This window comes from Protopterus annectens, chromosome 3.part1 (genome assembly GCF_019279795.1).
Source record: "Protopterus annectens isolate FY-2018-M chromosome 3.part1, PAN1.0, whole genome shotgun sequence".
Taxonomy (NCBI): Eukaryota; Metazoa; Chordata; order Ceratodontiformes; family Protopteridae; genus Protopterus; species Protopterus annectens.
The window spans coordinates 1,372,038,019-1,372,061,341 of NC_056732.1; the positions used below are offsets into that span (position 1 = coordinate 1,372,038,019).

The 23,323-nt window shown below is 42.9% G+C and overlaps 1 protein-coding gene across 1 annotated transcript in view; it reads left to right on the forward strand.

Moving 5' to 3' along the window:
* SHARPIN (SHANK associated RH domain interactor) overlaps positions 1–23,323 on the forward strand; it is an 846,773-nt gene that overhangs the window by 156,702 nt on the left and 666,748 nt on the right. Inside the window, exon 3 of the mRNA XM_044066299.1 lies at positions 15,039–15,170. Within this exon, the coding sequence (XP_043922234.1) occupies positions 15,039–15,170 (132 nt within the window). The remainder of the gene's footprint in view (positions 1–15,038; positions 15,171–23,323) is intronic.

Sequence of the window (23,323 nt, forward strand, 5' to 3'; positions counted from 1 at the left end):
ACAGGACTATTGGGCATGTTTTCCCCCACAGACCGAACTTCACCCCCAGGAGAGGTAAGAACATCAGGGATTTTCTATAGAAAACTGAGCCAATGACCACTATGGGAGGAGGAACATTCCCCTACTGTAACCTTCCCTCTGCGTTCTGTGGCTACATGAGCAAAAAAAAAAAACAGCTTTTACTGTCCGAACAACCGCACTGAATTCCCTGCACGCGTTACTGGAAACTGCAACACCGAAGGTGTTTTATATAGGGCACAGTGCACCAGATGTAAAGCTTTTTATGTAGGAAAAACCGTCAAACTAAAATCAAGAGTGGCTAAACACATGCATGACCTAAGATACCTCACCCTTTCAAACCTACTTGCTGTGCATGCAGAGCACAATCTCTTCAAATTCCACATCCTCAACCATATTCCTAAAAACCTGTTGGATGGTAACCACAATGATTTACTGGAAAAAAAGGAACTAATATGGCAGACTCATCTAATGGCCCAGAAAAAAACAGGACTGAAAACCAAAAGTCAATCGTCCCGATCCTCAACCTCAGAAAACTTGACCACTATAAATATCACTAAGGATTAAGACCATTTTCCACACTGGCTTTCCACAGCACCAGTTCAGTCTATAGACTGGGATTATAAGGTTTTCTGTTGCCTTTGCTTAAGTTTTGGAGTACTAGATGTTATTTTTTTCTAGTATCTCCACTATAGCTGTTGATTAAATTCTGGAATACTAGATTCCATCTTTTTATCTCCACTGTACCTTGCTCTTGGTTTTACTTTTTACTGGTAGGTTTTCTCATTTCATTCATTTACTTGTTTTTTATCTGTAGTTTTTATTTGCAATTTGTTTCAAGTGTTTTGAGGATCTTTGTCTTTAGCAGTTCCAGTCTTTTCAGTTTTGAATATTAACTTGAATCTCTACAGTTATGGATATTTTTTGTTAAAAACCTATTGGACCAAAGTTTCCATTAGAGTATGTTTGCACCTCTGAAGAAATTTTGAAAGCGCCACAAATGTTTAGTAAATTTAATTTGGGCACCCATCTGACCCTTTTAATACAGGAATTAAATGTTGTTGGTTTGTGGACACTCCTGTTTTTCACATTGCATTTTATTCATTGCATTTTAGTGATTAACACTCAAAAGTTATTTAAATTATAGATGGAATTATAACAATTCTGATCAGTGATTTATGATCTCTCTGATAATTCAATGGGAGCGTAAGGACTGGGTTCACCTTTCAGCATGAATTTGAATAAAGGTTTCAACCCACTTTTACACACCTACACACACGCTGATTGGCAACCGACCCTAGCCACCCCTGTTTAGTATACAATAAAAACAGTGATTGAACCCTGTAATCTTCTGTAACACTAAGTAGCACTTGGATACCATAATAAATGTCTGAGAAGTTAACTTCTGTCTACCGGTAATTTGGAGTGTCTACTATATATTTCTTGAGGATTCAATGGAACGCTGGCTGACTGATAAGGCAGAGAGATGCCTCTCTGTGGTACACTTCCTACCTCTACTGAGCATTTTTGTTGGCTAGCCTAGTCCTGTCTATTTTACTGGTACTAAAATACCACTCCTAAGTCTAAAAGGACTAGAACTTTTTTTTTGGATATAGGTCTACTTTTCCTTTGTGAGTACACGCTAGCATTCTTTAGCTATGTCTGAAACCTCAAATGTAGCACACAACAGTGTGCCAAACTGTTGGCAGAGGGGAGTCATCTTCATGGTACCAGGAGATAATAGCAAATGGTCTGGCTGACAAATTTGGCTCCAACTTTACCCCCTCTCACCCCCTGCTGCCCTCCCAGGAAATGCCATCTAATATAATCCTCCCAACTATCTGTAGGAAGCAGGTCTTAAATGTGTTCTCTAAGGCCAAGAATGCAGTTTTGATGGGCCCTGATAGTATCACAGTTTGTTTCTTAAGTAGCCTGAAATACAACATATCAGGTCCACTTCTGTCAGTATTTAACCATAGCCTCCAAGATATAGGCTTCATGCCAAATGAGTTGAAGACTGCAACAGTCATCCTGCTGCACAAGGGTGGACAGTCTAAGGATCCTGGGAACTACAGACCCATTAGTCTGACTACTGTCTCATGCAAAGCCATGGAAATGATTAACAATGGCATAGGAAACCTTCAGACACTGGACCCAACCCAGTTTGGTTAGGCCATACCTACTGAACGTAATTGATGACTTTGAAAAGGTTACCAAGGCAGTGGACAAGGGCAGTATAGTGCATGCTGCCTACTTTGACCTAGCTAAGGCATTTGATACAATACTGCACTTGGGCATTGCAAACAGATTCATGGAATTGGGCTTAAAGCTGTATGTAAATCACGGGATAGCAAGCTGGCTCACAAACAGGACTTGGAAGTTGGGAAGTTAGGATAGGGAAGACCACCTTCCCAAAGAGACCAGTTACCGGTGGAGTCCCCTATGGTTCTGTGCTGGGTCCACTCCTCTTAGGATCTATTTTTCAGAAGTCATTAACCAGTGACAAGGGCCTCTGGCTTAGCAAGTTTGCAGATGATTGTAAGCTAGGAGCAATCATAGAAACCCCCTGAGATACTAACATCTTACATGCAAGTCGAACACCAACAAATAGTTGGTGCCAAAGCCATGGCTTAAAACTCACTGCCAAGACTGGCTGACACCTTTTGTGAAGTCAGCCACCCAGGAGAAATTGCCTCATTAATAAAGCACCCCTAAAAGTAGACAGTTTCAGGGATTTGGAGACTTCTGAATAGTAACCTGGCTTTCGACAAGCATGTGTCTAAATTGTAAGAAAAACGTTGTCACTCAACTTATAAGGACGTGACATCTAGCTCCAGGGAAGTCCTCTTGCCACTCTACTCTGCCATCTTCAGACCCGTTGTTGAGTATAACTCCCTCTTTTGTATGTACCTGACCAGGCACATGAAAAAAACAGAACGTCCACAGAGATTCCTCAGAGAAAGCACACCAGGCATAAACAGTGCTCTATGCAGATCGCTTCAAAGCCCTATCACTGTACTCTCTTCCTACAGACTGTTGAGAGGCAATTTATGCTTGGCAGAAAAGGTATCCTAAGATCCTGCTGTGGTGGACCTTTTGCATATCTGCAAAACAAATAGCACCAAGACTGCTAGGTCTAAAGATTTGAACTTGGCTTGCAACTTGTATACCTGTTACTCCAACATGTCCTATTTATGTCGGAGAATACCCATTCTCTGGAATAGTCTTCCTTTCCATGTGATACATAGCCTTTCCCAACCCAACATAAGCACAACATGGACAAGTGGATGGTAAATTGGAAATTCACCCAGTTTAACACTTGTCTGTGGACAGAGACCTCCATTATGTCATGCCCTAACATAACATACACCCCTTAAAATAATCTCTAAAGTACAATAACTTGTAGGATACATTTGAGTTGCTTGGCTAAGCTTATTAAGGCCTCCGTGGTCATTAGCCTAGTATACACATATAAACTTGTATGTATTTTTGGCTGCATTTAGGTGGCACCTATGAAACTTATATGTATTTTTGGCTGCCTTTAGGTGGTTTGGGACAAGCTAAGTAGTCATGATATAGATAACAGGGGTAGTGGATAATCCAGTAGCTATCAGATTTTTGTATGACCTTTGCTTTTAAGTATCTCTTTGCTCATGAATGCTTATGTAATGAAGGAATCGACCAGGTCCGGGTACATTATCCAAACTTCTGTGTGATGGTATTAACATCTTTCCACCAAGATTTAGCCCTTAGTAGAAATTGTTTATATATGCGTCCCTAGCAGACATCGGCCTAGTTAACAGGCAGAACCATACTACTAAATAGTGAACCTGCTATAGATTAGTAACTTACCATTGTATATAAATTATACACTGGAATTTGATGTGGGAAAAGTTTATAGTCACTTAGGAAGAAAAATTAAATTATTGCAGTAGGGCATAAAGATTACAAAAGAATGTCACGTGGAACAAAGGATCATCTGTTGTTAAAGAAGTAACAGTGCTGTAAAAAAATGGAAAGAGCAAAAGTCTAGCATTGATAGATTACAAGTCCAAGATAGCATCCCATATTCGTGGATTATGGAATGCTTAGAGATGCATTATACCCTGTATTGCTCAGTTACATAATGGTGTCTATGAAACAGTGGTAAACCATTTTATAGCGGAGTCGTGATAATAGGGCAGAGAGTTACCTGGGGTAACACCTGCAGAATCCCCTTTTGAATTGATTTAATTTTTTTTGTATCTCTCTTTTTTGTCACCACTGCTGTTTTATCTTGTTCTTGACACTTGAAGCTGTTTACTTAAGACTAAGCTATTATCACAGCTTAACGTCTAAACATCAATCATCTCATTTAATTGATTTGAAGTTGTACAGCCCATCAGACAAGAATCTGAAAATACAAGTACAAATGGTTAAAGCTTTCTCGGATGTGATTTAAGAATAGCACTTTGTCTTGATTAATGTGCAAAAGCAGAATTTATAGCAAGAAAGCTGTAGCACCAGGAAGATAACCTGGGACAGGAAAGTGCCTGGGACAGGAAAGTGATAAAGGAGCTTGAACAGGAGGCTGTGTAAATATTTTGGAATAGGTGAAAGGTCAACAATAAAAATTGAATAAATGAGAACAAATGGTGGTAAGGAACATTTTTGAAAATTCATACTAATATTAAACTTGTCTTTATCTCTAAAGTTCAGACCAGCTTGCTCTTCCTGTTTTAACAGCTGTGGTCTGAGTGACTGCCCCCAAAAGTATTGGATAAGTGGGACAAAACTCGAAAAATGCTTTATGCTCCTAGGCAACATTATATCTGATGTTATAATTTTCATTTGTTCTTCAAAGAATGGTTTCTGATCCAGTCCTCTGATCTGACTCTGCCACTTTCTAAAGATTCTAGGAATTTATTCTCGAACTCCTCCCTTACCCATAATGCCTCAGACCAGTACAATACTTCAGATCTTGTTTGCCATTCTTCAAGGTGGTCGGGATTGCAATTTATCGAGCTCCTGTGGGGTATTGAGTGAACAGCTAACTATTTTTATTATCTTTTATATATTTTTCCTTTTTCTTTAATGAAGCCCCCTTACCCTCAACAACTTTCTGTACAGAGTTTTCTTTCAGCATTTCTCTACTACCATTATTGGTCTGTTCCGCTGTTTTACCCATTGGTAATTTCTTAATACTATTGTTGATAATTGATACTTTCCTCCCTTGAAAAAAAAAATCCTTTTTTCTCTACGTGTTTGTTTTGTGTTTTCAGCATGGCTGATAAGACTGAATTTAAAAAGTGCACTTCCTTTGGGCATACGATTCCCAGCTCTGATGCCCACAGGGAGTGTTTATTTTGTGGGCCTAGCACATTTACCTCCTGTTCCATCTGTGCAGCCTTTAATGTGAGGGCAATAGATACGGGAGGAATAAACTAATTTTGAAATGTCTCCTTCTGGCATCAGCTTCTTCTACAGGCCTCCTTCCAAAAATTGAAGGAGCCCAGGGAGCACTGTAAACACTCACTTGCTGGGTCTCCTCAGTCTATACTTTCTTTAGAGCCACCAGAGGTTTCCAAGAACTCTGATCCAAAGCCTTCAGATCAGACACCATCTACTATTAGTTTCTCAGCCCCATGCTCATGGGTTTTCTCCAGAGCTGGTATCCCCAGGATTGAGCTTCCTTTCTTGAGCCAGTATCCCTGGGATTAGCTCCCTTTCTTGTAGGGGGAAAAAAAAAAAAAAAAAAAGTTAAGGCCACCGTCCACATCTTTGTTGTGTCTTTCCGTAGTCTGACCGAGTCGGAGGTGGATAGGATGATGAGAAAATTCCTCAAAACGCAGATCCAGGTGGGGATCTTGCCAGTTCCATCTCCCATCAGATCTGTGAGCTGTTAACCTTCTTTTCAACCTGTACTTGCTCTCTTTCCATTCTGACCAGTCATTTCAGAGTCGTTTTATCCAGCAGCCCTGAGAGTCAAACCATCTGATCCGAAGGTTATTTCATTTTTGACTGGCAACTTCCCTGACCCCAGTCTGCTTGGAAACTGTTGGAGCATGACTGCTCTTGCAGCCAAAGCATCGGTGTCTGATCTGAGGGGTTGACTTAGACTCCAAAGTTTTTGGAGCCGTCACTTCCTCTTGGAACTTCGGCACTGGATAGCTTGGCTTCAAATCTTCCCTCTGAGTGAAGGATTAGTGAGGCTTGGAGATTGTCTGCTCCGGGATGCTGTGCTCCCGTGGGATTGTCCTTTGCTTTTCCTGGTCCCACTGCATTTGAGCTGGTGGAGAAGACATTCTTTCATCCCAGAGTATTTTTGACTCTCCTTTCTTCAGATTCATGCCCTTTTCCCTCTTTGGAGTCTGTGGCTGAGTCCTCGCATGATACACCTCTGGGACAACCAGCCCAGGTGAGCTTCCAAGTATTTCCCACCATGGAACTCCCAGTCTCTTTCAACACCTCCCCGGAACATCCCACTGCGGAGGTCTCTCAGAAGAGGGCATGCAAGAGGAGGCACTTGGATTCCCCACAAGAATCATTCACAGAAGACACTGATTTTGATGAAGGGAAAGAATATCCCAGAGCTACACCTGAGGATGTCTCATTTGGAGATATTGGAGATGCTTTGCCAGAAGGGTGGTAGTTCTTCCCAGACCCCTTCCCATGAGGAAACTGTGTTCTTGGAAGCCTTCAGGTCTGGCCCGTCTTTGTCTTGGGTTAACCCCCACCCCCTGCGGTTGAGCTTATAGATCTAGTCTTCCACAGTTCATGGAAGGAACCAGATCCCCAAATGCCCCAAATAAATTCTATGTGCCCTTGCTGATAGTATTAAAATAAAGGGATTCCTGTAGATGCCATAGTTGTTGTGGCAACCACTAAAAAAGGGCTGACTGAGCAAAGCTCCACTGTACATTTCCCCCCAACAGAGTCTAGGGCATTGGACAGGTTTGGAAAGCGAGTGTATGCGTCTGTGACATTTGCCCTGCGATCTCTGAACTACCTGGCACAGTTCACAAGATTACAGAGGGACTTGGTAAAGGAACTGTCTGCCCCAGGGTCCATATCCGCAGAGGAACCGAAGTCCTTTTTCTCATGACTGGCCACCCTACAGTTTATTACAAACCCTCCACGAGGTTAATCTTGCATGCCGGGGAAGGTACCTCAACGGTAGATGGTTCAGGCATAGCCATAAGGAGGCATGCCTGGATGTGTTTGTGCGATTTTGTGGGCCCTTCAAGGAGTCATTAATCAATAATGCCTTTAATGGATCATCATTGTTTGGACCAACAGAGACTCTCTCTCTGTGACCAGGATAGAAGAACTTTAATAACTGTCAAAATCCGCTTTTCTACCATGCATAGACCATTCTGTAGGAATCATCATACGGGTAAGAAGATGTGGTTCCAAAAATATCAAGGTCCTTTCCATGAATCAGATGGAGATTCACCCCAGGGGCAGAAGGGGAGAATAACCTACAGTGGTAGACCTCGTCCACATGGCTGAGGCAGTCAGCAGAACCAAGGCTCTCAAGTTTCCTGCTCAGACAGATCATTCCAATGATGTTCTTCATGTGTCACTGTTGCAGTCATTGCATTAGGGTAATCTGCTGGCAGGTTGCCCTCAGTCGGCCTGAATATCAAAGTCTTGGGTCCTGCGTCGGTTGCTGTCTCCTCTTCCATGATGTCAGGTCGTCAGGGATGTAAAACATGCAGCCAATGCTGTTTTATTCAGTCTTTCTTGCCATGCGGTGCCCGAAGCAGAAGCAGTCCGCAAGTGCCGGTCGGCTGATTCCTGAAATTTTCACATTCGAGTTTCAGAACCGAAGTCTTCTATTAAAGCTAAGTACCCCGTTGGGGAAACTTTTTCTTGCTCTTTACCGATGTCAGTAAAAGTTAATAATTGCATTACTTGTGGGAAGCCAATACCTCATAAGGATTTTCATTTGTACTGTATTCCTTGCTTAGGCCCAGATCATAACGTGCATTGCTGTCGGTTTTGTGCTAGATTTAACCAATGCACTATTAAGCGTCGCTATATTATTGCTTCAAAATATTTTGGATCCAGATTTAATTACCCTGAAATGTCGTCTGTTAGCAATCTGACTACCGGAGTTCACAAAAAATGCAAAGAAAAAGACAGAGACAGACCATCGAGGTCCAAAACTGACAACGAAACTTCTCCTAAGCCAGTCGCTGGTTCGCTGGTACTCGGGTGCTTTCGCAGCCCATGATACCCGCTACTTTTGAGTCACAGGCCTCTACTGAGACCCATGCGGAGGGTGGTATGCCGCGAGATTCTCAGAGTATTGAACCCGCAGATGTCTCCCCCTTGGATGGGGTCCGGAGCCGCTGTGCAGGCACTGGCTTCTGAGTGTTTTCAGGCCTCAACATTTCTATATAAAACAGACGCCAGCTTCAAAAACAACTTCTAAGTCTGAAAAACTGATGCATGAGCCCACATGCTCGGGCCCCTATGTGTTAAAAACAGATGATCAAAATGGCTGAAGACTTAATTACCTTGATCAGGGGCCCCCCCCCCCCCCCCGCTAAGAGGTCTAGGCAAGACACCGATTATGAATCTTAAGATCAGGTTTCTGTTTCTTCTGATCAGGAATTTCCTGTACCACTTTGAGGATTCTGGTGCATAAGAGTCCATTCCATCTGCATCTCCTCCTGAGGATTATTCTTGTGGAGAAACCTTGCATACTTTAAGGGAACATTTTCATTGGGAGAGTCAGGCTTTCTCCGAATCAAAAAAGAGGCTTAGGGATTTTCTTCTTCTTCTTCCTCAGCATAGGCCTTTGGCTCTACCTCTTGTATTCAACATTGTTGATGTGTTTTCAGAATCAAGCATGGCTCCTGATTCCCTTCCTCCGGCTCCTAGTAAGCCAGATAGATATTACAGGGTTCCTGAGTCCCACAAATTTCTATTCAAAAATCCTGCTGCTGATACTGAGACTGTTTCACAGGGTCCCAAAGGTGTAAAGGCGTCTACAGCCAAAAATCCTACCCCCTCTAGTAGAGATTCCAGGGCGCTGGATAGATGGGGAACGAAGGTTTATATGTCTGCAACCTTGCAATTAGGGCCTTAAACTGCCAATTGTATATGCTTAAATATCAACAGCATGTTATGGGCTTATTGAAACAGAAAATGGATGTTGATTTCGATTGTGTGGAAAATAAAGAATTACAGGAATTATTGCATGCAGCAGAACAGGTTGGAAAGCATACTTTGCCATGTGGTTTTGATTCGTTGGAGGCCTCTTGCAGGTCCGCAGTTACTGGATCTGTGATTAGAATGCATGCCTGGCTCAAGGAGCAAAATCTGCTTGATCATGTTAAAGCTAAATTGTTGGATACCCCTTTACAGCATGATACTCTGGTAATAAGGCAGAAGAGGTTTTAAAGAAAATGAAAGATAAAGCTAAATCTATGCAAACTGTAAAAGGTTTCTTACAAGTGCAGCCACCCAGGTTCAGTAGGCACTGGCTTACTAAAAATTGGTCCTTTCCTGTGTCCAACAGAGCCTCTCAAGGCAAATCCAGGCGCTCAAAAGGCTATAGATACCAATCATGGGGTTCTTACAGGTCAAAGCAGTTGGATGCCTCCACCTCCAAATCTGGAGGAAACAAAGCACAACCCTACAGTAAGCAGTCTCAATGACTTCCCTTTACGTTCACCAAGCACTTATCCTTTGGCAGCCCCCTTGGGGAAAAATTAGCACTTCGTGCTCAAAATTGGCAGTTAATTACCCAGGACAAGTGGGTATTAAACGTAGTATCCCAGGGGTACAGATTTCATTTCCATACTTTGCCACTTCCAAACGGTTGGCCAGATCTGCCACAAAATCAATAGGCAGAGGCTCAGAAACAAGTTATGTCCCTCCTGAATATGGGGGCTATTCAGCCTGTACCAGAACAGGAAAAAGGGACAAGGTTGTTATTCAAGACTTTTCCTGGTACCCAGAAACGACAATGCCTGGCCTCCAATACTGGGCTTACAGATTTTGAACACGTTCCTGGACATTCCAAAATTCAAATTGCTGACTTTACAACAGCTACTACCTATGCTGGGCAAGAACGCTTGGTTAGTGACTCTAGATTTAAGAGGCATACCTGCATAGCCTAATAAGGGAATTGTACAGAAGATACCTCCGCTTCAAAGCAGGTTTTTTGCATTACCAATTCTCTGCACTGCCCTTTGGCTCATCTACTGCGCCCACGGTCTTTACAAAGTGCCTGGCACCAGTAATGGCATTCTGCAGACAAAGAAGCATACAAATTTATCCCCATCTGGACGACTGTATCATTCAAGCAGAGAACAAGGGCATTCTTCAACATCTGGCATTTGTAAAAAGGCTTCTAACATGCCTAGGGTACACAAACGAAAAGAAATCCCAACTGGTACCCTCTCAAATTACATTCCTGGGTGCAAGCTTGAATACAACTGCCCAGATGGGCTTACCTTACGTCAGACAAACAAGGGCAACTGACAACATACTTCATACAGATGGCAACAAAAACCCAGTTATCCGCAAGTCAAATTCAGCAGGCTTTGGGGTTCATGGCATTTTGCATTTTATTAATTCCATATGCAAGACTGCATACGAGGAAACTTCAGTGGTACCTAAAAAGTTTATGGAGTCTACATTGACATAGTCTGGAAACAATGATTCCTCTCATTCCCTACATTGTCATAGTCTGGAAACGATTCCTCTCATTCCCTGCCTACAGCAGGAGTTTATTTGGTGGGCAGAGACATGCCACCAAAACAAGGGACTGTCATTCACTTTACCCCCTGCCTCCCAAACCGTAACTACAGACGCATCAGACTATGCTTGGGGGGCCCACCTGGCAAGGAGATGCATTCAGGGCATATGGAGCCCAAAACAAATGCATCTGCATGTCAACCAGAAAGAAATGCTAGCTGTTCAGAATGCTCTGACAGCCTTCAAGGACTTAATTCATTCAGGGCAACTACTGATAAAGACGGACAACACCATGGTTATGTGGTACATAAACAAGCAAGGCGGGTACACATTCCTACCTCCTTTGCAGACTAGCCACGGAAGTGGAGCACTGCGTTGACTTACCAAGTACATCTTCAAGCTCAATTCCTGCCAGGAAAACAAAGTACTCTGGCAGACGACCTAAGCAGAAATCTTATGGAACTGCACGAGTGGAAACTGGATCCAGAAATCTTCAGCATAGTAACACAGAAATGGGGGAACCCAGACATAGATCTATTTGCCTCTCCCCAAAATTATCAACTGGACAAATTCTGTACAAGGACTTATCACAGACAAGCATGGAAAGTGGATTCCCTATCCTTCAGTTGGAAAAACCTATCAGTCTGTGCCTTTCTCTCCTCTTCTCTCCAAGGTCTTACTAAAGGTCAGACAGGAAAAAACAAAAATGATCCTGATTGCTCTGGACTGGCCTTGCCAGCACTGGTACCCAATTCTAAGGAATATGTCTCAACTTCCTCCGTGGTACTTGCCTCAAATACCTCATCTACTGTCTCAACAGAACAATCAAATTCTGCACACTCCGCTCCAAACTCTGAACCTTGCAGCATTGCTGATCATTTAATTATTCAAACTCCTCTTAGTAAATCTGTGATGGATGTCATTTTGGAAGCCAGAAGGCCTAGTACTAGAAAATCTTATGCTGATAAATGGAAGAGATTCTGTGCTTGGAACCAAGCACATGGAACAGACACAGCAAAACCAAATATCCCTCAGATTTTACAATACTTGACTGAGATGCTTGACAAGGGCATATCTTTTTCTTCAATAAAAATCCATGCCTCTGCCATCTCAGCTCATTACAACACTGAGCCCTCCCCTCTTTTCTCATCTTCTGCTAAAACAGTATCCTAGAGGGGCCAAAAATTTAAGGCCTCCCAGAAGATCACCAACTCCTTAATGGGACCTACATTTTTTGCTGGAAAAACTCACCCTACCTCCTTTTGAACCAGCAGCTACTGTGAATATAAAATTTCTATCTTGGAAAACAGCTTTCCTCTTGGCAATCACTTTAGCAAGAAGGGTTTCAGAACTACAGGCTGTCATGGCTGTGGAACCTTTTATTACATTTTATCCGGACTGGGTGTCCCTCAGGACCAATCCTTCCTTTATGCCTAAGGTGGTGCCAGTGGGGCTCTTAACCAAACAGTGCACCTACCAACATTTTACCCAAATCTGCAGAACAAGGGGGAGTGGATTCTGCATTCATTGGACGTACACAGACATCTAAGATTCTACTTAAACAGGACCAATCTCTAAGAAAGTCTGAGCAACTACTGGTGGCATTTGCTTCAGGATTTAGAGGGGAAGCTTATATCAAAGCAGACTATTTCTAAGTGGATAAGCCACTGCATTCGTTTCTGCTACTTGCACCATGGTAAACCTGTGCCCAAGGGAATCGGGTCACATTCCACCAGGACTGCCTCTACCTCGGCAGCCTTTCTCGGAAGGAGTTCCAACCAAAGACATTCTAGAAGCTGCTACTTGGAGCTCTGTTCATACCTTCACAAAGCATTATTATTTGCCTCTCTTCTCCAAATCCAGGGCAGGCTTTGCTGCTGCAGTTCTGCAGGGCCTTCTAGCCACTCCTAATGCTATTTAGTTCCATCCTCCCATCCATAGCTTTGGGTTTCTACCCAAATGTAATGACTGCAACAGTGAAACATGAAGAACATAGTATAGTTGTGTACACTTATCATAAATGTAGATGTTAGAGTGTATTCACTGTTGCAGTCCGGGTTACCCCCCCCCCCCTTTTCTATAACTTATCTTTCCTTTACTATTTTCTAAAGATTTTGTGGTGTATTTGCTTTTAGATGAAGGTAAAGTTTATGTTGCTAAAAGTGCATTTACATATATTGCTATTTATTTATATGTATGTATGTGTGTGTATATATATATATATATATATATATATATATATATATATATTTTTTTTTTTTTTTTTGCTCCCCGTTTGGGAGGCACCTGACATCTGAGGCAAGAAAAACTTAATAAAATGGTGTTGGCTGCATGTTTCATACCCCTGATGACTTGACGTCATGGAAGAGGAGACAGCAACTGACGCAGGACCCAAGACTTTATTCAGGCCGACTGAGGGCAACCTGCCAGCAGATTACCCTAATGTAATGACTGCAGCAGTGAATACACTCGTAACATCTACACTTATGGTAAGTGTACACAACTGTACTTTCTCTCCAAGTGGTGCAGTTCCATGGAAGCTAATACCATCAATCTCTAGCACTGAATTTTTCATGAGGAGTGATTTGTTTTTCTGTATAATTTTAATCATAATTTTATCAAGGTATGTATAAAGCTAATCTTCAGGGAATGTAATGAGTGCAGTATGTAATGTCTGAGTTTACTTCCTTTCGTCTTTTTGGAGAAGAGGAAGGAATCCTTGACTGCAGCATTAGTGCAGTAGAAGTTGTAGGGAGGTAGGGAGGTGAGCAGTCAATGTTGGCTTGTTCGTCCTGAGGGTAGGGAGGTAGCAGAATATGCAGGTATTCAAAGTAGGGCATATATGCATGAGGCTGGTATTGTGGGATAAACCCATCGACTGCTAAGGTCGTTAATATCAAGCCCTGCTCCAGCAGATTGAAGCAGTAGTTGACTGCTCCTCTGGCTTTTTCCTGAATGTGAATAAATAGGACAGTCTGGTAAAAGGAGGGGGATGATAGTTGTCGAGAAGTGAGGGTAAAGAACATGCTAAAAATTTCACTTCCCTTGCAGAGCCTTGATCCTTAGAGACTTCTCCAGATGGATTTCCATCCCCATATTGGACATTAGAGATCCTGTAATGTGACCCATCCATTCGATCTATTGTGTGGGCATGCAGTTATTAGCCAATGTCAACAGATCATTTGATGATGCATTATTTTCCCCTCAGGTAGTTTGTTGGTCCATCAGCCAGGTTATCCATCGTAAGTGTACTTTCAATACATGTTCTTATTTCTTTTTCTTCCTCAAAATGTGCTACTGTGCATTTCTGTTTTGTCACTACTTTAGGCTTTCTATTATTTCACCAATATCAGTTGTTTTTTTGCAGTACTTCATGTGTGACTCCTTTAGAAGTCTGGTAAATATAAATGTGGTGCGAGTAGCATTTTACTGTCTTTTCTGTTTCGGAGATGGCCATTTTGAGGAAGACTGTGACCACTATGTTAAATTTAATTCTTTGGTCAGGAGAGAAAGCTCAAGTTTACAAAGGGCAGCCACAACAGACCTCTGACACCTGGTGACATACTGTTTAAAGCAAGGGACTAGCGCCCTTGACATCAAATTTGTTGAAGAAACTTCAGATGTCATCAAAATAAGTTTTATCGTGTGTACCAGAAGAAATGGGGGCTATCGTGGGCCATCCCATCTTTGGATGAAGTTTGTCACTTCACTAGACTGTAACTCTTTCTTCTTCGTATTTTGGGACTGTAGGTGACCCTGGTCTATCTATAGAACATCACCCCAACATTAGTTTTTTTTGTTTCTGCCATAGCGCCAACAACCAGCACCTTTCACCAGTCTTTGGTCTAACTGATGTTTGATCCTAAATAGGATGTGCCTGAGAGGGCACAAGTGTTTCTACACAAAACACCAGAACATTTTTTTTTTTTTTTTTGCCAAGCCTTCTTTTTCTTTACTCCTAAAACAGTTTCTGATCTAATTTATGAGTAATAAATTGCTTGACAGTCTACATTCATTTATACTGCTAAAGTGTTTGGGTGGGGAAATATAGTGATAGTCGACATTGCACATAGCTGCTTGCACCCCTGCATCACTAAGATAACACAACATTTGCCTTCACTAATGTTTTACTGACTTTGCAGTTGTGCTAAGAAGCAGGATTGTCTTGCAGGATATAATTTATCACACTTGGCACGTGATAGCATGGCGTACAACAGTTTAGTTTGTTACATCTATGTTATGAGAATTTTATGTGAATATTATTGTATACAAGTTAATATGTAGGTATAAATTTAGCCTCTTATCAAGCTCCATTTCTCTGTCAGCTGCTTTAGGCTCATCTCTAGCTTCACAGCCTTCTGTCCAGCCACTTGCACTGAAAGACAGTGTGCTTAAACTAGCACCGGAAGCTGCGAAGACTGCATCATCGGTGCCAACTACTCAGCTTCAGAAATTGGGTAAGTAATCAAAAGACTAGTGATAGTAGGCTTATTGCATGCTTGTTTGGGATCAGAAGGATAAATTTGTCAATTCTTTTCCTTAAACCTCAGCTTTGGAATTAGTCAGTGTTTGTACTGCAATACAATATATGTGGTGCGTTACTCTTGGGGTTCTTGTTTTGCTGGCTTTCAGATATCGTGCAATAGTTTTCAGAAGGATATTGGTGCATTACTAGATGTAGTCAACTTTAAGTCCCTAACTTAAAAAGAGAAGGGGTAAATCCAGTGCAGGAAGTTTAGCTTTGGGAACAATCTTTACTGTTACCGCTGCATTTTTATCTTGCTCTTGACACGTGAAGCTGTTTACTTAAGACTAACCTTTGATCATAGCTTAACTTTCAAAACACCAAACATCTCGTATAATTTTTGTTGGCGATTTTAAAGTAGTACAGTCCATCAGACAAGCATCTGAAAATGCAAGTACAAGTAGTTTAAACTTTCTCAGATACGATACAAGAATGACTTGTCTTGATAAATGTGTAGAAACAGCTTTTATAGCAGGAAAGCTTTATAGCACACCAGAAAAATAACCTAGGACAGGAAAGTGATAAAGGGACTTGGTTGTGTAAATATTTTGGAATAGGTGAAAGGTCAGTAGTAAAACATGAATAAATGAGAATGGTACGGAATGTTTTTTGAAAACTACCTTTATCTCTAGGAATAGAGCTTGGACTACAAATCTGGTTGCTGCTGGTAACAACAGCTGTGGTCCAAGTGACTGGGGAAGCCAGGCTACTTCCTCCAAAAGGTAAAGAGATCTGTCCCTTGTAGTTTTGTCTGAACAAGAGTCAAATGAATCTGATGCATTTGAATATGAAGACATGCAACCCCTCTCCACTTATGAGGATTCTGATGCAGAGGATTCCATTCCTTCAGCCTCTCTCCCTGAGGATTTTTCTTTTGGGGAAACCCTGCATACCTTAAGGGAGCATTTCCAGTGGGAGAGTCAAGGCTACCCTCTGTCTAAAAAAGAGACTCAGGGAATTCCTAGATCTTCCACAACACAGACCCTTGGCCAGCCCCCCCCCCCCCCCAGATGTTCTTCGCGTTTCACTGTTGCAGTCATCACATTTCGGTTATCTGCTTGCAGTAGCCCTCAGTCAGCCTGATTAACAAAGTCTTGGGTCCTACATCGGTTGCAGTCTCCTCTTAAGTGATGTCAGGTCGTCAGGGGTATAAAACATGTAGCCGACGTCATTACCCCAGTCTTTCCTGCCGTGCGATGCCTGAGGCAGAAGCAGTTCATAAGTGCCGGTCGGCCAACTCCTGAAATTTTTGTTTGAGTTTCAGAACCGAAGTCTTCAATTAAAGCAAAGTACCCTGTTGGGAAACTTTTTCTTGCTCTAAACCGATGTCAGTAAAAGTAAATAATTGCATTTCTTGTGGAAAGCAAATACCTCATAAAGATTTTCATTCATACTGTATTCCTTGCATAGGCCCTGACATCGACGTACCTCACGGTCTGTTTTGTGCCTTACTTAAACCACGAACTATCCTATGTCGGTATATTTTCGCTTCTAAATGTTTTGGTGCTCTGTTTAATTATCCTGATATGTCTTCAGTAAGCCATCAGACTACTGACATTCCGAAAAAACGCAAAGCTAAAGACAGAGACAGGATGCCGGTACTCCGTGAGGTGCTTTCGCAGCCCCTGATACCAGCTACTTCAGATTCTCAGGCCTCTGCTGAGACCCATTCTGAGTCTGGTATGCCGCAAGATGCTTCAACTGTGGAACCTGCGGATTTCTCTACCTTGGATGTGTCCGGAGCCGCAGTACAGGCACCGGCTTCTGAGGGTGTATTCAGGCCTACTGACTTGCATATTAAACCGACGCCATCTTCTTCTTCAAGGCCTAAAACTCGAACCATGCCTAGAAAACTGACGCCCAGACCGCATGGTCAGGCCTATGCCTAAAAAACAAATGTGAAGAATGACTGAAGAACTTATTACTTTAATCAGGGGAAGCCAACCTTTCTCCTCTGAGAGACCTAGGACTGAGTTTGCTTATGATACTTCTGACCAGTTTTCAACAATTTCAATGGCAGGGCCAGGATTTCTCAGACTCTAGGAAAAGGCTTAGGACCTTTTTGCATTTGCCACAGCATAGGCCTTTAGCCATTCCTCCAGTTCTTACTGTTGTGGATGATGCATTTAATGATGCTTGTTCTGCTCCTGATTCACTTCCTCCGGCCCCTGCTAAGCCCGACAGGTACTACAGGGTTCGGACACATTATCATTTGTATAAGGCTCCTTTTGCAGATCCTGAAACTATTTCACAGGGACCCAAGGCAGTAGCAGCTACCTCTGCAAAAAAAACCCTCCCCTCTGAAAGGGAATCCAGGGCCTTAGAGAGATGGGGTAAAAAAGTTTACACTTCTGCTACTCTTTCTGCTAGGGCCTTAAACTGTCAATTCCACATGATTCAGTATCAGGAATTTGTTAGACCAGTTAACTAAAAAACTGTCCTCGCCTGAACCATTAGACAAAAAATCTCTTCAGGAAATGGTACATAACATTCAGCAGGTCAGTAATCATTCCTTAAAATGTGGCTATGATGCACTGGAGGCTTCCTTTAGATCAGCTATGACTGGTACAGTGATCAGAAGGCATGCATGGTTAAAAGAGCAGTCCTTACCAGACCATGTTAAAGCAAAGCTTCTAGATGCTCCCATGGATAAGCTCAATTTGTTTGGCTCCCCTGCACAGCAGGTGCTGAAGAAGGTGGAAGAGAAAGCAAAATCTGTACAGACAGTCAAGGATTTCTTACAGGTCCAGCCTCCAAGGTTTAGTAGGAACTGGCCTTCCAAGAATTGGTCCTTTCCAGACACCAGAACACAGAGAGGCAGGAATAGGCGCCCAAGAGGCAGGGGGCAATCCAGAGGTGCCTACAGGCGCCAGTGGCAGCTCAACAACCAGCGGAGTACTGCCACAGATCCAGCCACTACCACTTCCACAGGACAATCACAGTGACTTGGCTCTGAGACCGCCTACCAGGGAACAACTAGAAGCACCCTTGGGCGGAAAACTAGCCTTATTTTCGGAAAACTGGCATCACATCACAGGAGACAAATGGATTTTACAGACAATAGACCAAGGTTACAGGTTTCGCTTCCATACTCTGCCAAGGAAGAGAGGAATGCCAAACCTACCTCCAAATCAAAAGAAAAAAGCTCTAGAACAAATAGACCACTTGATAAGGATGAGAGCTATAGACCACTTGATAAGGATGAGAGCTATAGAAAAGGTACCGTCTATGGAACAAGGGCAAGGATTTTACTCCAGACTTTTCCTGGTGCCAAGAAAAGAAAACCAATGGAGACCTATTCTCGACCTGTCCGCTCTAAACACATATCTCATTGTTCCAAAATTCAAGATGCTGACCCTACAGCAGCTCCTTCCCATGCTGGGCAAGGGGTCTTGGCTGATAACTCTAGATCTCAAGGAGGCATACCTGCACGTCCTCATTCGACCAAATTGCAGAAGATACCTCAGATTTCTTGCAGGATCAGAGCATTATCAATTCTCAGCATTGCCTTTTGGCTTATCTACTGCGCCCAGAGTATTCACGAAATGCCTGGCATCAGTAATTGCTTATTGCAGGCTTCAGGGGATTCAAATTTACCCTTACCTGGACGACTGCCTATTACAAGCGGACAACAAAAACAAATTAGAAAAAGATTTGAGAAAGGTCATTCATTTACTACAAGCCTTGGGGTACACAGTCAATATAAAAAAGTCAAGACTGATACCATCCCAGACAATAACTTTCTTGGGTGCAGAACTGGACACTTCAAATCAAATGGCATCCCTCACAGCAGAAAAACAGAGGCTCCTTCCTCTATTTCATGGCATTAACAACGCAGAACCAGCTAACAGCAAGGAAAGTCCTGCAAGCCCTGGGTTACATGGCATCCTGCATAATATTGATTCCACATGCCAGACTACATATGAGGAAGTTGCAATGGTACCTAAGGAATTTATGGTCTCAGCACAAGCACAGCCTAGAAACCCAAATTCCAATAATTCCATGCCTGAAGCAAGAATTCCAATGGTGGGCCCAGGCCTGTCAATTGAACAAAGGATTGCCCTTCCACAGCCCTCAACCAAGCCAGACCATCACCACGGACACCTCAGACCTCAGTTGGGGGGCACACATGCTGGACAAGTGCATACAAGGCCTATGGACTCAAGAGCAGCTGAACCTACACATAAATCAAAAGGAGATGCTGGCAGTAAAACTGGCAATCCAGACATTCAGACCGTTTCTTCAACAGGGCCAATTGCTGATAAGGACGGACAACACCACAGTTATGTGGTACATCAACAAACAGGGATGCACACATTCATACCCTCTATGCCGGATGGCAATGGACCTCTGGAATGTGGCCCTGAGCTACAACATTCAGCTACGGGCAATATTTGTACCAGGAAAAGAAAATATACTAGCAGACATCCTAAGCAGAACTACCACGGATGCCCACGAATGGATGCTGCATCCAGACATCTTCAAATCCATTGCAAGGAAATGGGGGCTACCAGAAATAGACTTATTTGCATCCCCACACAACCACCAATTGAAAAAATTCTGCACTAGGGCATACCACCCACTTGCTTGGAAGGTGGACTCCCTCTCTTTCAGTTGGAAAAACCTGACAGCATATGCATTCCCACCTCTTCCTTTGATGCACAAGGTGCTACTGAAGATCAAAGAAGACCAGCCAAGGATCATCCTGATAGCTCCAGACTGGCCGAGGCAGCATTGGTACCCATTACTGAGGAGTATGTCTCGGGAACAAATATGGCCTCTACCCCTAGTTCCCTTACTGCTAACACAGAACAACTTCAAAACCCTGCATCCAAACCTAAAAACGCTGCAGCTAGCTGCCTGGAACATTGCATAAGACACAATAACCCAGATTTATCTCCAAGGGTTAAGGACATTATCTTGGAGGCTCGCAGACCCTCAACAAGGAAAACTTATTCAGCAAAATGGAAAAGATATCTCATTTGGAGTGCAGCAAAAGGAGAAAATGTGTCACTGGTAAACATAGCTAACATCCTGGAATACTTGGCAGAACTTTTCCACAATGGCCTGTCCTACTCTTCCATTAAGATTCATGCATCAGCCATTTCGGCAGAATACAACATGGATCCTCCAGTCTTCTCACATCCTCTACTCAGGCAGTTTCTGAGAGGAATAAAAAATGTAAAACCACCAAGGAAGCCTCCATTGCCAGCTTGGGACTTGAACTTTGTACTAGAAAAATTGACACTGCCTCCTTTTGAACCAGCAGCAACTGCAGAATTACAGTATTTATCATGGAAAACTGCTTTCCTGCTTGCAATCACTTCAGCAAGAAGGGTTTCTGAATTACAGGCATTAATGGCAGTACAACCCTTCCTTATCTTCCATCAAGATAGTGTCCTTGAGAACTAATCCTACTTTTATGCCAAAGGTGGTCTCCAGGGTATCTTTAAACCAAGCTATCCACCTGACTACATTCTTCACCAACCCACAGAACAGGGGAGAAAGGCTATTACATACCTTGGATGTACATAGACAATTGCGCTACTACCTGGACAGAACCAAGAACAATAGAAAAACTGACCAGTTATTGGTAGCATATGCAACAGGAATGGAAGGAAAAGCAATTTCAAAACAGACAACCTCTAAGTGGATAGGAAATTGCATTAGATTTTTACTCTTACCATGGGAAGACAGCTCCAAGAAACATCAGACCTCATTCCACAAGGGCTACAGCCACTACTACAGCTTTTCTACGAGGAGTGGCTACCAAAGACATTTTAGAGGCTGCTACTTGGAGCTCCGTGCATACATTTGCCAAGCATTATAATCTACCCTTATACTCCAGATCCCGAGCAGGTTTTGCCACTGCTGTTTTGCAAGGGATCTTAACTACACCATAATCTTATTACTACCTCCTCCCCCAGTTTGGCTATGGTATTCTACCCATTTGTTAGGACTGCAGATGCATCCATGAAGGACATAGTACAGTTTTGTACCTACCATAAATGTAGATGTCCTAAGGGTATGCATCTGCAGTCAGGATTACCTCCTCCTTCCCTCTGTGGTACTCCTAGGGTATTTGCCCATCTTCTAGCTAGCTGGGGGAATCTATTATGGTGTATTTGTTTGTATATATGTACATACATGTTTATTTCTTAGTTGCTGTCTGTTATTTGGAAACTTTACTTTTATCCAAATTTAGCTTTCCTAGAGGGCACCTGGCATCTGGGGCAAGGAACACTGAGGAAAATGGCATCGGCTGATGCCTTTATACCCGAAGAACTGCAGCTATGACGGGTGACGTGCGACATCAGCCGAGGCCAGACCCAGACTTTGGAATCCGGCCGACCGAAGGGCTGCCTGAGGACAGGACAACCCATTTGTTAGGACTGCAGATGCATACCCTTCGGACATCTACATTTATGGTAGGTACAAAACTGTACTTTACCTGGTTCCATTTTGGGTGGGGAGTCTTCATGTTTGGCCCAGAGTAAGCCACCCCGAGATCGCCTTCAGAGAGGAGTTACCCCCTTTGGGGTCCCGTCCTCTTTTGAATCCTCCCCTGAGCCCCTGGTAGAGCTTTCTCAGAAGAGGTTGTGCAAGAGGAGGCACCTTGACTCCCCACAGGAGTCTTTGGCGGATGACACAGACTTTGATGAAGGGGACGGGGTCCCCCCAGACTTCCAAAGAGTCAGTGTTCCTGAAGGTGTTCGGAGTGGGCCCATCTACCTCCCGGGTGTTTCCCTCCTGCTGACTAGTTGGTCCAGCTCATGGCCAATAAATAGGGCTTGGATGGAGCCGGACACAGTGGACCGATGCCAAAAAGAGCAGACAAATTCCTGAGCCCCACCCTAAGGAGATGCCCTTCTGGAGCAAAGGGGTACCACTGGATGCTATTGTGGTTGCTGCAGCCACCAAGAAGGAGCTTGCAGAACCGAGCTCCTCGGTCCATCCCCCTAACTATGAGTCTAGGTCGATAGACCAATTTGAGAAGCGCTTTTATGTCTCTGCCACATTTGGGCTGAGGACAGCTAACTACATGGCACTTTTCACCTGGCTACAAAGGGACTTGGTGTCAGAGCTCTTCACGTCCCTTTCTGAGTTATTGCCTCCGGAGATTTTGAAGACTGTTTCTACGATGCTCATGGCTCTCACCTCCCTAGCCAACGCTTCAATGAGGTTGACCTCAAACTTGGTAGAGGCCACTTCTCAGGCTGCGGCTACAGACATTGCCATAAGCACCATACCTTTTATTTTATTTTATTTATTTTATTTTATTTATTTTATTTTACATTTGTTAACAGGGCTAGTCCAACTGGATATATTTCCATTTTCAGTAGTGGCCCAGGGAGAAAAGCTCCAGTAGTAACAAATACAAATTGAAATTAAAAAATTAAAAATCAATGTTATTGCATAGTAAATGAAAGGATTTCAATAAAAAAGAATACAAAAAAATACAAGAAGTAATAATAAAATAAAGTAGGTATTTACACTAGTAAAAGTGACAAAGTATAGGATAAATGATTATACAGTATGATTCATGAGGACTTTCAGAACATCAAACATTATAGATTACACCAGTATGTTGAATTGTGTTCAGTTACAGTCCTGCTTCCAAGGAGTGTGCATTAAAGTTTTGGTAAATTTAGTAGGAGGAGGAAATATCAGTAGTGAAAGCAGAAGGTTAGTCAGGGTTGCTGCAGGGGCATAACCTGTGTGATGTTCTTCATCTCACATTGCTGCAGTCCTTACACTTGGGTAGTCCGCTGTCCACGGTCGGCCCGAATATCAAAGTATAAGGCTGACGTCGGTCAGGGCGCATTTAACTGACGTCAGGACATCAGGGTACAAATGCGCATGACCGGCGTCATATCCTCAGTCTTTTTTGCCGCATGGTCCGATGCAGAAGCAGCATTGCAAGTGCCGGTTGGCTTTCTGAAATTTTTCGATTTAGAAGTTTCAGACCGAGTTCAAAGTTGGCTGGTACCCGTTGGGAATATTTTAGTTTTTCTTGCCTCAGTCATTTACCGGATGTCAGAAAAGTTAATAATGCGTTTCTTGTGGGAAACAGATACCGCATAG